This window comes from Suillus plorans (assembly GCF_016647745.1).
Source record: "Suillus plorans strain S12 chromosome Unknown HD556scaffold_56, whole genome shotgun sequence".
Classification (NCBI taxonomy): domain Eukaryota; kingdom Fungi; phylum Basidiomycota; class Agaricomycetes; order Boletales; family Suillaceae; genus Suillus; species Suillus plorans.
Genome location: NW_024537440.1, coordinates 27,979 through 43,008, shown reverse-complemented (window position 1 = coordinate 43,008; position 15,030 = coordinate 27,979). Strand labels below are relative to the sequence as shown.

General features: G+C 48.3%; 3 protein-coding genes across 3 annotated transcripts; 1 reads left to right on the top strand and 2 right to left on the bottom strand.

Annotated features, from left to right (window-relative positions):
* The first annotated feature begins 269 nt into the window (after nt 1-269).
* On the top strand, nt 270-2,163 carry HD556DRAFT_1395743 (uncharacterized protein). The gene is given in 14 exon segments (XM_041303685.1): nt 270-372; nt 436-452; nt 509-541; nt 592-743; nt 852-873; nt 942-960; nt 1,012-1,088; nt 1,315-1,331; nt 1,372-1,508; nt 1,572-1,612; nt 1,670-1,699; nt 1,767-1,911; nt 1,925-2,002; nt 2,013-2,163. The coding sequence occupies 12 exon segments, from the start codon at nt 318-320 to the stop codon at nt 1,896-1,898; spliced, it is 732 nt and encodes a 243-aa protein (XP_041156724.1). The 5' UTR covers nt 270-317; the 3' UTR covers nt 1,899-1,911; nt 1,925-2,002; nt 2,013-2,163.
* Nucleotides 2,164-2,832: 669 nt separating this feature from the next.
* HD556DRAFT_1395731 (uncharacterized protein) lies at nt 2,833-4,353 on the bottom strand (the record flags this gene model as incomplete). The annotated part of the gene is made up of 12 exons (XM_041303684.1): nt 2,833-2,966; nt 3,064-3,118; nt 3,208-3,322; nt 3,373-3,471; nt 3,536-3,590; nt 3,645-3,720; nt 3,785-3,806; nt 3,870-3,900; nt 3,959-3,987; nt 4,044-4,140; nt 4,200-4,275; nt 4,343-4,353. The coding sequence occupies 12 exons, from the start codon at nt 4,351-4,353 to the stop codon at nt 2,847-2,849; spliced, it is 786 nt and encodes a 261-aa protein (XP_041156723.1). The 3' UTR covers nt 2,833-2,846.
* Nucleotides 4,354-7,585: 3,232 nt separating this feature from the next.
* On the bottom strand, nt 7,586-14,220 carry HD556DRAFT_1433599 (uncharacterized protein; the record flags this gene model as incomplete). Its single annotated transcript, XM_041305239.1, has 22 exons — nt 7,586-7,827; nt 7,906-8,024; nt 8,077-8,200; nt 8,249-8,553; nt 8,582-8,638; nt 8,709-8,784; nt 8,824-8,968; nt 9,026-9,313; nt 9,366-9,430; nt 9,480-9,534; nt 9,571-9,642; nt 9,667-9,682; nt 9,719-10,566; nt 10,599-10,871; nt 10,919-11,939; nt 11,995-12,318; nt 12,378-12,649; nt 12,699-13,043; nt 13,092-13,340; nt 13,525-13,569; nt 13,626-13,655; nt 14,098-14,220. 22 exons carry the CDS (start codon nt 14,218-14,220, stop codon nt 7,586-7,588), a joined length of 5,094 nt encoding a protein of 1,697 aa, XP_041156722.1.
* Nucleotides 14,221-15,030: the final 810 nt, after the last annotated feature.

Genomic DNA, 15,030 nt, shown 5'->3' with positions numbered 1-15,030 from the left:
CTGTAAAGCCATTATCGATCCCTCTTGATGCTCTGCATGTAAACCAACGAGGACCTTCGACTTCACTTCAAGTGCCTCTTCACTGTGGAAAAGCTTGTAGAGCATGCATGCCAAGATAAGGTCATCCTAGGAACAAATGAGCATTGCACTGAAAATAATGTAACCGTAGCGGGCTCTGCCGCGAGCGGCCTTTTCGCGTTATTAGGTAATGACTAAGGTCGCCGAATGCAAATACAACAAGGCTCATTCAAAATCATAAAAGCCAAGAAGGCGCGTGATGCTATGCGTGAAAAACATTTTTTGAATTCTACTAGTACATGGAGTATTCGGCTGATGATATTGCAGGCTGCAGCAGCAAGGAGCTTGCAGTTTGTCTCCTTTGTCGATATCGAGGACGAATCATAATTGACATTGCAAGTCGTGCACCATCATTAGTATATACTACATTATGGGTACTAAGCTTGCTAGTCTGATCTATTCACGTCTGCTGTCAAGCTCGGTTATCCAGACCTATGATTATGTGTGTTCAATTCATGAAGAGGTAATACGCTCGTTTCATGATGCACCTCCATTTTGACATGCTGTACAAAGTGGACATATTTACTTCAATCGCACTGGGGCAGGATGAAAGGCATGTATATCGTTACACGATACCTCCCCTTTATCCTTCTCGCCACGGATCTGTATCGTGCGTTCCGCTCCAGCACACATCGCGCTGATTATCAATTAACACTCGTTTTTCAGTGAGCTTTACCCCGGATGAAAACCCAGGTGTATGTGATGGGGTGGAAAGTCAATAAGAACGAACGACTTACTGCATGACTTCGCCCGAAATGTCGGACGTTGGACAGTATTAGCTCAGGTACGTGCATGGTACATCCATCTATGCAGTCTTATTGAGGGCAACCTACTTTATTTTACAGGGTTAGCCATGCTATTAGCTAGTCATTTGCTCCGAGTGTATTTTCATCCCTCCCTGAGATGTGTATATTCCTGATCCGATCCATCCAGGGTTTTTCATCCTTAGAACATATGTGCACTGGGACAACAATGGATTCTTGCTCGCAGCCATGCTGTCCACCTTTTTTGTGAGTTCCCAACATTATACCCAAGTTATTGGTAGATGAATCAGTCAGTGTTTTCTCGTAGCAGCCTTCAGCATTGCCTTCGTTACTACCGTCCTTGCAGCACGCGCGCGCTCTCGCCTTCCCTCTAACGTTCCACCACCACTGAAACATTCTGTTCACCTTTACAGATGCGACTAGCAGGATCCCAGGAATTACAGGGTACTGCTGAAGTTCGACCAATTACCAGCATTTCTTTTCCTTTTTGTATTCGAACTGGGTGGGTCACCGGCATATATATCTACAGACACACGTTGATAGTGTTCTCCCCGGGACTCATGATCCTCACGTTCATACGTGCCATACAGAACTGGCGGACAAACCTAAACCATCTCTACACTATCCTGGTGAACCATAATCTATCCTACTATGCATGCGGTCTTTGTGAGTCAACACTTATATCCGCCGTTTTCACGTACTCATCTATGATCATTCTCTTGTCTAGAGTGTTTTCGGCAGCGAACATATTCACGTCGCTGCTCTTTCATGTGTGCCTATTTCCTAAATGCCTTTTATGATTGAGCCGTTGATGTTCCACTCCTCAGGATGCCTACCAGACCATTTTGGATGGGTATGTACCTCTACAAACGCTATGTGTTCCAACTAATGATACCTGAAATGTCCACCACATACGGTTTCCAGTTCATGATCCTTGCAATCCTCGCCACGCGCATGTACCTCTATCTCTGGCAGGTGAACCGACAAACACACGGCTCTGGAGACTTTACGCATGTTCCAATGTCCGATCTGTCGTTTGCAACTTCCACGGCGTAATATCTTATCCTATCCCTTATTCCGTGTTGTTCGTGGAGCGAGGCTTGATCTAGTTCGTTACGTGTTTACTTTATAGGATGTCTGCCTTGGCGTGGGAGGAGTATTTGGATGGCCTTGGCCTATTTAACACCCGTAGTTTCCACTGTGAGAGGCAGCGGGTTCAGGATCCACGATTTGAGTATGTTAGAGCCAAACGCACAGCCTGACGGCAACAAACATCATTGTACAGGCTTACCCTAGTAGAGGTCAAAATTGGATTGGCATCTAACTCGCAAGACACAGCCACATGGCATACGCCAGCGCCACAAAGGCTGTGACTCCTCTCGCATACCTCAAATCTGTGAATTCACACACCACCGTCTATTTTAGCCCATCGTGCGTTTTCCACCATTCTCATTTGTTCACCGGTTCACTGATGTGCATTAGGTTGTATGTCTAAAAGCACGTGAAACTTAGGGGTGCTTGCAGTTGTAGAGTGGCATGAGCGATAGAGCGGGTCAAAAAGTATCACATCAAGGCAGGATGCCCTGACTCCCTATCCTACAACCAGACAGGCCACAAGGTGTGAATAATTTATCTAGTCAAGTGAGATAAATTTGTTGGTAGTGTAGGTGGTTCTAGATGTCGTCCTATCATAACAAAGACACTCGTGCGCAGCGTTGGACGGGTATAGTTCTTAGCCTTGTTAACGCCAAACCCCACTCAACCTCTGATATCGATGGCAAGACCAAGAAAGTCGAGAACTCGAAGTAGCAGAAGTCAAACTCGGCTTCATACCTAACTCCCAGGAGACAGCAGCATGGCGTATGCGCCGACGCTAACGCATCCACAGAAGTGGCCATCTCCAACTAGTGCTAGTCCACTATTCCCGTGGATATCCCATCTGCGAGTCCCTCCACCACCATATCCGCTCCATGAACGGCACCGAATAAGACACAGGATACGACATCATGCCATGGGATCAAATGAGATATCGGACATTGAAACTAGGGCGCCATCGCGTGGATGTTGATTCACCTGCCAGAGATGGAGATGCATGCGCGTGGCGAGGCTTGCAAGAATCAAGACCTGAAAACTAGTGGGTGTACATGTCGAGTATTGTTAGTAGGAACGCGTGGCAGGATGTGGATGCACATACTCATACGACACGTTGTGGTAAGAATACTGGGGCGCAGAGCATCAATGCTCGGTCAAAAAGGGTATTTGATATATTCACGCACCTGGAAGATCGATGTTTGCTACGGAGATCGCTTCACGAAAGACGATGATCATGGATGAGTACGGAAAAACGGTGTGTACGAGTGTTAACTCACGAAAACCACATGCATAATAGGCTATGTTGTGGTTTACCAGGACAACGTACAGACGGCTCGTGTTTGTCGGCCAGTCCTGTATGGCGCGTATGAGCGTGAGTATCAAGAATCCTGGGAAGAACGGTGTCAGCGCGTGTTTGTATATGCTCCTGGTTACCCACCCAGTTGGAAAATGGAAAGAAGAAGAGATGGTATAAAATACAAGAAAATGGTCGAACTCAGGTAGCACCCTGCGATGCCCGGGATCGGGCTAGTCGCATCTGTGAAAGTGAACCAAATGTTTCAGTGGTCGTAGAATGCCGGAGGGAAGGTAAAAACAAGTACATTCTGCAGGGGTGTTGATGGCAAAGACAATGATGAAGGATGCTATGAGAAAAGACTGGCCGATGCATCTGCCACCAGCTCGGGTATAGTGAGTAGATTAGGAGCTCACCAATAAGTTCGACAGCATGGCTGTGAGCAAGATTCTATTCTTGTCCCAGAGCACATATGTTCTGAGGATAAAAAACCTGGATGAATCACATCAGAGATAGTACACATCATACGGGTGAACGAGATATACATTCGGAGAACGTTGCTATTACAATGCCAAGGCCTGTCAGAGGAAAGTAGTAGCATTCAGCAAGGATGTTCAGACATGAATGTACCACGCACGGACCTGAATTAACATTTTGCAACATCTCGCATGTCTGGCGAAATCGTGCAGTAAGTCGTTTGTTCTTATGAACTCTCCGCTGCAGTACATACACTTGAATTCTCACTCGGGGTGAGGCTCACTGAAAAACGAGTGTTAATTGATCATCGGGGCGATGTGTGCTGCAGTGGAACGCACTGCGTAGATCCACGGCGAGAATGATAAAGGGCAGGTATCGCGTAAAAATATACAAGCCTTTCATCTTGCTCCAGTGCGATCGAAGCAAAAATGTCCACTTTGCACAGCATATTGTGAGTATGAAAACTGAAGTATATCATGGAGCGAGTGTATTACCTCATGAAATGAACATGCATAATCATAGGTCTGGATAAGGGAGTTTGACAGCGGACGTGGATAGATCAGAACGCTCCTACCCATATTGTAGCTATTGACACTGAACTGTTGTCAGGACAAAGAATATGGGTTTAAGACAGCACGCACTGAACATGTACTGATGGTAAATGACTTGTCAGTCATGGTTCGCCTTCAATCAACAAGGAGACACACCGTAGCGAACTGCGAGCTCCTCGCTGCTGCGATATCGTCAGTCGAATATTCCATATAGAGGTCAAGAATGTGTTTCAGCACACACGCATGATGCGCCTTTTTAGCTCTTATGATGAATGAGCTGTGAACCCATCAAGGTGGCCGTGTAAATACTGAAGACCAAAGTATGATCTGAGTTTAAACTTGACATGCTGTGATCTATCAACTGAAACGTTTAGAAACTCACGAGTCACCGGGTGCGCTCATTTATTGTTCTGCCCCCGATTTATGAAGCTCCTTAAGTGCATTATCTCCGCTGGAAAGGCGAAAATATCGGAGGGACTTAATTACCCTCCAGTACCTAGTACTTACCTCGGTGGTCGTTTTTTTGAGGTTCCGTTTTGAAGTAATCAACTTCTTTTGCCAGTGGATGAACAAATATATGGTCCAGATCTCGGCGGGAATGTCCACTTTGAACAACTGAGAATTTACCGTTACCGACGACCGTGACCCTCCCGCCAACCAACTTTAATCTCCCGCAGCACAGATAGTACTTTGAGACTTCCTGCTAAGCGCTGCTTTATTCACCTTGTAAATGCATTCACTCCCGCTATCAATCGCATTAGCCGCCTGACACGGGTTCGGAAAGCCAGTGAAGTTCATCTGAAGTTCTGAACATGACTTCGGCTTTGACTTATGTCGAACGTTCAAAACTCTCTGCTTACTGAGACGAAAAAACTTTGGTTTGGACACGATCAACGCCCTGCAGGTGGTACCAGTGTTGATTACAACAATATTGCGCAGCCAACATCAAGAAACTTCTGTAAGTATACGTTCACGTCAGCCATCTACTGGTAGTGATTTGCTTGAGAGTGCTGCTACGTACTATGCAGCATCCAGATTTGATGTGTATGTACTCACTCAAACAAACATCATATCATTCGACACGCTGTCGGACGAGACGTATATAACAGACCAATGTACATTGAACTGCTTCGAAATTTGAACCGGATCAAGGTAAGTACTGATCTGATGGTAACACAGCTATTGACATGCGGTGTCAGCAAAGCGCCTGCAAGTGCAGCATGCAAAACTGACCCAAATAGCAGGTCTCTTCATTACCTTGAACCCGTATCTCTCCCTCCCCTTGATTGCTGACTTTGTGCAATGTTTCACTGTCCAATCTGTCCGTACAACGTGACATCCTTGTCATGCCACACGAAGAAGCCGAGCCAAACATGTCAATGAGACGAGCAGAAGCGCCATTGCACTCATCGATGAATCGGACAAGCGCGAAAGATCCACCACCATATGGCGCACAGCACCGCCAGGACGCACTTTGGGAAGGTGAGCAGCTACCTTGTGATACCCAACAGCTCACTCAATTAGAATCAGGCGGGAATGCAGCGCTTCCTCCTATGTGGCAACAGTTTATGCCATTGTCGGATAGTGCAATACAATGTCATCATGACACGCTCACGATGGTCTCCCGGAACAGACCTTTGCCAGGAGTGCGGTTAGGTGAGGGATGGAATTGCGACAAGGAGCGACGGACTCACCATTGGACATAGATGATCCCGCTGATCTTGCTGTTCCTGGATGGGAATGGCACATACAACACTGGGACCACGTCATGGAAGAAACCCAAGCCAGAACGTCCGGCAGGAAGCTTCATGCCGGAGTGCGTCATCGAGGGTCACTCCGAATGCATATGGAGCCTTGCCTACTTGGGCAGCACATGCAATATAATGAGTACGTCTGATGATAGTTTGATTCATCAGTGAGGTGCCTTGATTAGTCTTGCAATTCCCTGGAGATAACAAGTGGATCTGAAGACGGCACGATACGACGCTGGAACCCGGATACTGGTCGACAAATAGCACCGCCCATAGAGACCAGCCACGGATGGGTCATGGCCGTCAAATTCTCTCCACAAGGCGACGAATTCATGAGCGGCGGCGTGGACGGTCCGACCTCCATATTGTCAAAGGACGGCAAGCTGCTGGTCCAGATCAAGGGACATGAAAACTGGGTGTCGTCATTGTGTTAGTCCAAGGATGGCGCGCATATCTTCTCCGGGCCGGGTGATCATACCATCCGAAAATGGCGGGCGATTGATGGACAGGAACTGGTCATTTTTCGGGGCTATACCCACCCTGTCCAATCGTTCTGTCTTGCCCCCAACGAAAGCTATATTGTTAGCGGATCAATTGACTGCTCCATTCGCATTTGTGATCTCAAAACCAACCAGGCAGTCGGAGACCCACTCTTGCAATTGCATGATGACAGAGTCGTCGCTGTTGCCATGTCCTGCGATGGAAAATACATTACCAGCGCTGGAGTAGACAAACAAATTCATGTATGGAACCTGGTGGCGGCGCTCAAAAACGCTCTGGTACATATACACTTTGTTGTCCAATTCACCTTCCTAACGGTTTTGGCTATCTAGGGCGCACATGATGGGAATGTAAAGCTCAAGGCAAGTCTTCTCTGCTTCTCTTTCATACTACATCTCACTTTTTACTAGGGATGTCCAACCCAAGCGAGAGTTGTGCGCCCATCAATCGTGAGCAACCCCACTTTTTCTCATATGTACGTCATTTTCTCAGTTCCATACATTTCGGCACACGACCTGCAAATGCATCCAAACCAATCGAACGACAGTTTCCACACTGGAATTTCAACTTCAAGTTGTTTTCCGGAGGACATTCCATGCGCACCGTCGATGTACCTCTTGCTCGAGCTGAAGATGTGAGTGACCCGTCGTCCCTCTAATTTCGTTCCATTAAGATACACTGCAGAGACATGGCTTTGTCGTTGTCCCTCAAACTGATGCGGAAGCGGTTGCAGCTATGCGACGTACGAACAGCAACCAGGCCGCCAGTGCAACAGTGCAACGCAATCAAGTTAACCAGCAGCAGGTACACAAGGGTCTCAATTATGACTAAGTTGCTGCTGCAAATCTTACTTTGGTCGTCCTTCCACTTTGCGTCGTGAAATTGGGTAGAAACACTGGGAACGAAGAATCTCACCCACCCCTCTTAGCGCACGTCCCGAGAAGTGATCGCGGTTAAGCCAGTTTGAATGTTGCGATAGATAACCTGCGCTACCCATTCAAATCGATCGTGGCAAGCTCATAGATATTAGGCATCAAAATAAAATAACTCTTGCAAAGTAGACCAAACCATCCATTGCTAAATCGTGCCCATCTCCTTCCCGAGAATCTGCAACGCCTTCCTCGCAAGTGTTCTCGCATCTATCTCCATTGCATCCCCACCTTCTTCCAGAGCACCGATATGATGCCGTAGAACATTGCCTCTTCTCTCCTGGTTGGTCTCGGAAAGCGAGGAATTCATAATCACCCATGTCGATGGCATCTTCCGAGGGATAGAAGCGATTTCACACAACACCGAATAAAAATAGAAGATATGAGCGACTGGCGACCGTTTCACCACATCCGCAATGAGTGCAGACGTTCAGCGCAAATCAGATTATAGAGCAAAGGAACAGGTACCGGGTTGAGAATCACTAAACTTCGATGGCGACTCTGACAGTGCGGCCCACAGGGTTCCTGACCAAAGCCATAAATCCAGGACCTTGCGGAGTACATACAACAGTTCGTCTTCACGAGCCCTATCAAAGTTGGTTCAGCGACAGAAAATAATGCGACATGATCACAATTTACCTCGGGAAAGGCATATTTCCGCGAAGAGCCTCGTCAGCAACGTAGCTCACCATAGTAGTTTTGCATCGATCAAGTAAGGTCGGTAGACAAAGGGCAGCAACTCGTTTCCTTGAAGACTCTTGATCTATGAAAACAGTTAGCGCTGGAAATGCGCGCAGAGGGATTGGTTTACCGCTTGTAACGTTAGAGCATATCAAGAACAAAAGATCAAAACACCAAAACAAAAATCGCTCCCTCGAAACCAGGACCCCAGAGGCAGTTGTTCCGACGTCAAGGTCCACCTTTTCAAAGTCGTGCGAGTCCCGAGAGTCGTCTGACACATTCGCAGTATCTGTTGAGGGCGAATCAGGGTGTAAGGGATCCATACTTGACTCGTACAACTGGCTGCCCTTGTGCAAGATCTTGGCGAACTGTGCGATGAGGTGATCAGGGGCTCTTGTGTCTCCCAAATGTGGCACGAGATCAATCTCCAATGAGCTGAATCTCCAGTGAGCTGATGAAAGACAGATCGAAGTTTTCCTCCGCTTCCTGATCTTCGAGTGAGAAACTCTCTATCGCAGTGCTGCAAACAAGTTAGTCATGGGGTGTAAGAGGACGACGGAATGAGAAGGAGAGAAGGATAAAATGCGCACCAATCAGCCAAAATGCCACCCCGAAAGACCTCAATGATTTGTCGCCATATGCCTTCAATTCGTGTATCGGATATACCTGTATTTTATGAAGTCAACCAGATCGTTAACTACGTACGATCGCCGAATGTTGCCATCCTTCTGACCGAGTCAGTGACTATACGGAGGAAACTTGTTGTAGCAGTCTTCCACAGAGGAGGATCTTTGCCAAACTTTGATGGAGCAGGACACTCGTACTTTAGCTTTATCGGTATTGAATAAGCCTGAACACGGAACCAAATGAGCATTCGAAAATCAAGGACGTCATCAATGACACATACCGAGAAGATAGCTTCCAAAGTCCCATCTTCATAGATCTCGAGCTCGTCCTTGAAGCGCATGTATAACTCAACGATAAGCGGTGTGACCTTCTTGGACAACGCAATGTACGTGGCTTGTTTTTGAGACGATGCCGCAATAGGCGTTGCCGGAGAGGCGGGAGACAAGATGGGCACATGAAAAGCAGCCAGAAACGGAAGTGTGCTGAATTCCGAGAGATCTCGTAAGGTGAGAGATGGGTTACCAGATCCCGTTAAGTTAATATCCGCGATGGCGTCCAAGACCACTACCTGTCATTTTAATGAGGCAATGGTGTTCAGTGGATGCTGAACATTCACCTACCTGAACGGGTGACAAACCATCAACATCCGGGCGGCAGTCCGTCGAGTCAGGATAGGTCAGAACACCTGTTCGTGGCTCAGAAAAGGGGACAACAGCAGAAATAGGGAGACATGCCCTTGAGGATGTCCATCAGACGATTGAGGCGCTGAAGCGGCCATTCCTTCTTCGTCTAGGCCAGACTAATGGAACGTGTGCTCCGTATGACGTCGACAAGAGCAACCAAACTCTCCTGAGTAAATGCACGGTGGTGCTGTGTTGTATTCGTACTCGGAGAGAGCTGGGATCTCTCACCCTAGAGAACCATGCTTCCTATGTCACTGCACGCCATCCATACGCATTCCCAAGCTTCCTACACTTTGGCTTGCAGGGAGACATCTGCGCCAGAAAGCGCTTTCACGACTTTCCCCAAACAAAGTAGTGCGGGTGGACTCAAGTTTCGACGGTCCAAGGATACGGTATCGTGAACGTGGGTAACAAACACGGACCATGCTTTTGAGAAGGATTCCAGATGCATTATCTTGGCGACTAGGAAATCACTGATAATAGATCCAATCGACTGCAATGCGAGACTCTCCGATTCGTCCCATGCATGCTCGGGAGACTGCGCCGCCCGACCAGAATCCAGCAGAGCTCCGGGCTCAAAGGCACTGCGCCGGGTTTCAATAGATATTGTATCGAGTAGCGGGAATGTGATCTTCCATATGTAGTCATTCCACGTATCCAGCATAAGCGTGGCGCCGTAAAGTTGCATTGCACGGAAAAGGGTCTGGATGGCGCCTACACGAACGTCGTGCCTGGCGTCAGCACAAAGACCTAGAACTTCTAGCAGCAGACACATCCACAGAGCGCTATATTCCGGTTCCATCTCTGTATCCTTCCGCTTTGCCTGGATCGAATCCGACACGCTCCAGAGAAGGCTTTCTGCGGCAGTGAGCGCAATGTTCGTGTCGGCTTGTCGACCGAACCGTCCAAGGGTTTTGATGCAAAGCCGCAAGTCTTCAGGGGAAAAAACAGACACGGAGTCACAGACAAGTTTGAGGGACTGGAAGGCGATCTTCACCAGTGCTGTGTAGCCGCGGTCGCTAACATACCCCAGAGGCAGTGGCTTTTGATGAGGCATCTCTTGAAGCGATAGCATGCTGATGGAATCAACCGACTGAGATCTGGAGAGAGCTGCAGGTTTACAGATGCTCCCTAGCATCTCAAAGATGCTGCCCCACCCGATGCGAGTACTATTTGTTTAGATAGAACGTCGAGAACGCGACGCTGAACTTTGGCCTGCAGGTCTCCAGTGGATGACAAGTTACGCGGGACCACGGTAAGAACTTCATGGAGGACGCGCGCCGCCTGCACTCGTATCAACTGCGGTGCCGAGGAGAGACCCATGATCCACAGAAGATGATTTGTAGTAGTGTTCCATGCGACTTCGGGTGCACGATAGATGAGGCGATGGAGGTTTAGCATCGCTACAGAACCCAGTCGCTCGACACCAAAATCACCCTGGCGCTGAGAAGATGTTAGATTGTGACGCACAAGGATTAACCCTGACTTACCAGCGTGCGCGGCAGATGAATTCCGCTGACCCGCCTTCTATGGGGAGAAATGGGTACAGGACTCAAGGAATCGTCTGACTCAGTCAGCGTGCTCCCATCAGATTGTATCCCGACCATCTCTGAGCTAAGTTTGCAGAGCGCGGTGACAAAGTCCTGAAAAGCTGAATCCTCCAGGTTTTTGGACGCATCGAAGAGGCGCTGCACGGCAGCAAGCACGCTCTCTGAATCGATATCCATGAGGAGGGGGTGATGAGCCACTTTCCCCTGTTCAGCAGAGCTCATCGCTGACACCGATCGACTGGGTGTCACGGGTGTGCTCATCCGCCGGTTGGTAGATGCTTGCGACGCTTTGACGTTCAAGACGTAGTCCGCGTTCTGTAAAGCTTCCAGAATGCCATACCAGCTCTCTCCCAGGCTGCCGGCAAGGAAAAGGGCACTGGATACCAACGCTTTGAGACATGCTAGATTTCGCTCGGATAGTCCCGGAGCCTGGATAGGTGCTGTCAACCCCAATTTATCCATGAAGGAAATTGACGTTCGTGGTGTCGGAGGTTCAACGTAGGATTCCAAGCTGGACGCTACTCGCAAAGGTATTGCAAATTTGGAAAGTGAGTTGAACAATGCGTCGCGAGGAGTACTCAGGGCGAGCATCCCAGCAACGTTCGTCAGAGCTTGATAGCTGCTAAGAACGTCTATGAAGAGCTCGTCTGACAGATTTGTTGAGATAATGGAGGAGAGGGCAGCGAGAAGCGCAGGCCAGCCGTTCTCAACCATAGAACGCACGACGATGAAGTGCTCGGTTGCATGATCGTCCTGCGGGAGTGTGGAGAGGTCAAGAGCAGCGGGTGCGCGAATGACAGGCTCTCCAGCCGCTCGAGAGCGTTGAACCATGATGGACGTGTACAGTGGTCCAGTGAACGACGCGAAGCCTTCGCATAGGGAGACAATACACTGCACAGCGAGAAGGTAAATGTATGCTTCGGGGATTGGTGGCGAGTCGGCTTTGTCTAATTGATCGATGCTGGTCAGGAAAGATGATTCAGGGTAATCCGCGAGATATGAAATAGGAACTGTACCATTGGAGCTTCATGGCTGAGTTCTGCACGCTTAGACCAATACCAGACCCAATTATCCCGACTACTCCTGACACGGTAGCACTTGCAGCCGTGGCGACCATTCCAGCAACCCCACCGACATCCAAACCATAATTGGATCCCGATGGTGCAGCACCATCACCCGTATGAGAAATTCCGACCCCCATCATCTGCGCGCTTACTCCAAGTAGAGCAGGCTTCTCGGTCACAAGGCGTTTCAATGCGACTATCATAGAGCTGAAGACCTTGGAGCCTGGCTGCTGTGCATCGTAGTGATCCCGTATGTTTCGGACAAGCTCAGCATCGCTGCATACCCTGAAAAGAAACTTGAGTGCAAACTTTGGGACGTCAAGCTTACGACATACCCTCTCATTATCTCCATCGCAAGGACCCTTGTCCATATTGGTCGTGAGCCAGAATGGTCCGGATTCGACGAGTCAGAATCTTCTGAGATCATTCTTATGAGAGGCATCAGGAATACTTCAGCTTCCGTCTCTAGCTCGAATGAGAACTGCTTCAAGATCAAGAACACAACTCGTGTGCATCTCAGTATCAACGGAAAGGCATGTCTGTCGGAGAGAGATTTCAGAATGAGTGGACAGAGATGGTGCTGCAGCAACATCAAAAGCTCCGCGTGCTACGACGAGCATTAGTATGAATTAGCTAAATGGGACTGACAAAGTTGCCTTCCTGAACAGCTCGTGGTAGTTCGTCAGTACGCTCTCAATTAACTCCAAGGCGAAGGTCTTATGTAAGTAATCGAGCTTCAAGAAATTGGGTCTCTCTGAATTTGCGAGGAGACAGAGATCTTTGAAGACAGAGAATGCATCCTTGGCACAAGGCTCTAGCGCTTTGGTGCTACCGTTCGGAAGGGCCGCCTCAGACAGCTCCAGAGTGTCGTCGTTCTCTTGACGATCCTCGTTGACCATTTTTTCAAGGATAAACATGACCAGTTGGCGCAGGGTGGCTGCTGCTGTTGAAAAGACTACCGCGATCCTAGAATCCTGCAGCTTAAAACAGAGAAGCAATGCCTTTGACAGGTCATCAGACAGGTACCAGGAAGTATAGACAGAATGTACCTCTCCCAGGAGCTCTTCGTGTATCGAAGAAAAATTAGTGATCAAAGAGACTAAGGTTTGCAGGATTCGAAGTTGAATGTCCACGCCTTGGCTCATGGCATCGTTCATCGTGCTTACCATGAGTGGGACAACAGACTGCGGTACAGCCTTGAGGGCTATCAAGCGCTGCAGCGACCCCAACGAGATGGCAACTACTTTCGCGTTTTTGGTCGCACACCCCATGAAGACTGGACGGAGAATATCATCTGACTGTGCGCTGTCTGTGGGTGAACGATGAAGAAAGTGAGATGTGTTTGAATGGAATCACGTACCAGACGCCAAAGATGCTGTCGCTTGCTCCGGAGAGGACCTAAGTATCGCAAGCGACTTCTCTGCTGCTTTTGCGTGGACATAGTAAGACGCCAGTACATGGGATGAGCATTTTCCGTCATACCTCGCGTATTTCTGGATGCTTTCTCCTGGACTCGCTAGCAAGGGACTTTGGACGAAGGTATAAGTTGACCTGGCGGATTATCGTTGTAAACACAAACACACTTGCAATTCAGTCACTAGGAAGGCAATGAACTCATATCGTCCTTGCGTTATTCTGAACGAGATTTAGACGAGTCCCGACAAACTCCAATAGTTTTTGTCCATCACAGGGAAATACATCCCAGTGCGCAGAAGATCAAGGATTGAAAGAAAATGTCAATTGAGGGTCGAATTTGAATGAATTACAATTGTGTTTGGGAAAGTATGTTATGGACGCTTGTTGACTCTATAGGTCACTGTCCACGGTGCATGTCCTTTGTGTCCTGTTGTTTACTCGATCGAAGCATACTTGCCTTTAACCTCTCTTGAAGCTTTAGCATGTACTCGTACGTTCAAGTCTTGAGTCTTCTATGAATCAAACATTGACCATCATCGTAGTAGAACAAAATTCAATTCGATCGGACAACAACTTTATATTGCTAATATCGGTAAAGGTAGATCATCATGATTTCCATCACGCCTTGCTTTGCCATACCGAGGCTGCAATACCCCAGCCCCATGCAGTTCTCAAACAGAGCCTCAGTGAGTCAACCCAGTCAACCTCACCGTAGCCTTGCGGCTCGCTGTTAAATTCCCGGGATCGATGAGCACTCAACATATCATTTCCCTCACACTAGCAGGTCTTCGATGCGCTAGTGCAGTTTCAGCTCTCAGTGTGTATTCACTCTGATCCACTCCATTTTGCACTCAATAAGAGACCTTTAACAGCAAGATGGGGCAACTTTCCCCACTAACCTGGTGTATCGAGCTGTGTTGCAGCTTTGCCCTATCTATTTGGTGTTCCGGGCATGCCCCCGTAAGCATCACCCTGTCACCCCATTCAACTAAACCTCCAAGTGGAAGTCACATTCACGCATCCAACCTGGTCGCAGGTAGCAGCAGCCATCCGGTTTAGCCCTATACTGGACTAGAAATACATTTAAACTTACAAGCACCACTCACAACTTGAATTCCTTTGGTATGATAAAAAACCACCACAAGGTTGGTGGACCGTCTAAGCCTGTGAATATTTCACAGATGCATCAGCGTCCAACGACTTTATCATGAGTTCTCGCCCACACACCGCCGTTGTAGCCAACGCGAAGATCTTCCCGGTCTTTGCAAATAGGCTCGCATGACACGACCTCAACGAGTACATAAACACTGCCAAAAACTGGTTGAGCTCCGAAAGCATACTATCCTGATGCTTACGTAATATAAGTGTTGGAATCCTGGTTCAGCTTGACAGAAGCGAGGCTCAATAAACTACTGTAGAGTTACGCACCTAAGTTCGACCTGATATGGGTGTGACCGAATGAACATTAGGTTCGAAAGTTCGAAGGGGTGTGTGACGTGTGACATGTTGCGCATAGGTTCGTTGGGTGAGATGACCGACTGGGCTGGGAGTCTCATTAGGCAGACGTATTTC

Bases quoted from the DNA above. Each gene is read 5' to 3' on its own strand.
- HD556DRAFT_1395743 (XM_041303685.1), top strand. From the start codon at position 318: ATGGAGTATTCGGCTGATGATATTGCAGGCTGCAGCAGCAAGGAGCTT. The intron at 542-591 runs GTAATACGCTCG...TGCTGTACAAAG, and splicing joins TGTGTTCAATTCATGAAGAG to TGGACATATTTACTTCAATC. The intron at 744-851 runs GTGAGCTTTACC...GACGTTGGACAG, and splicing joins CAATTAACACTCGTTTTTCA to TATTAGCTCAGGTACGTGCA.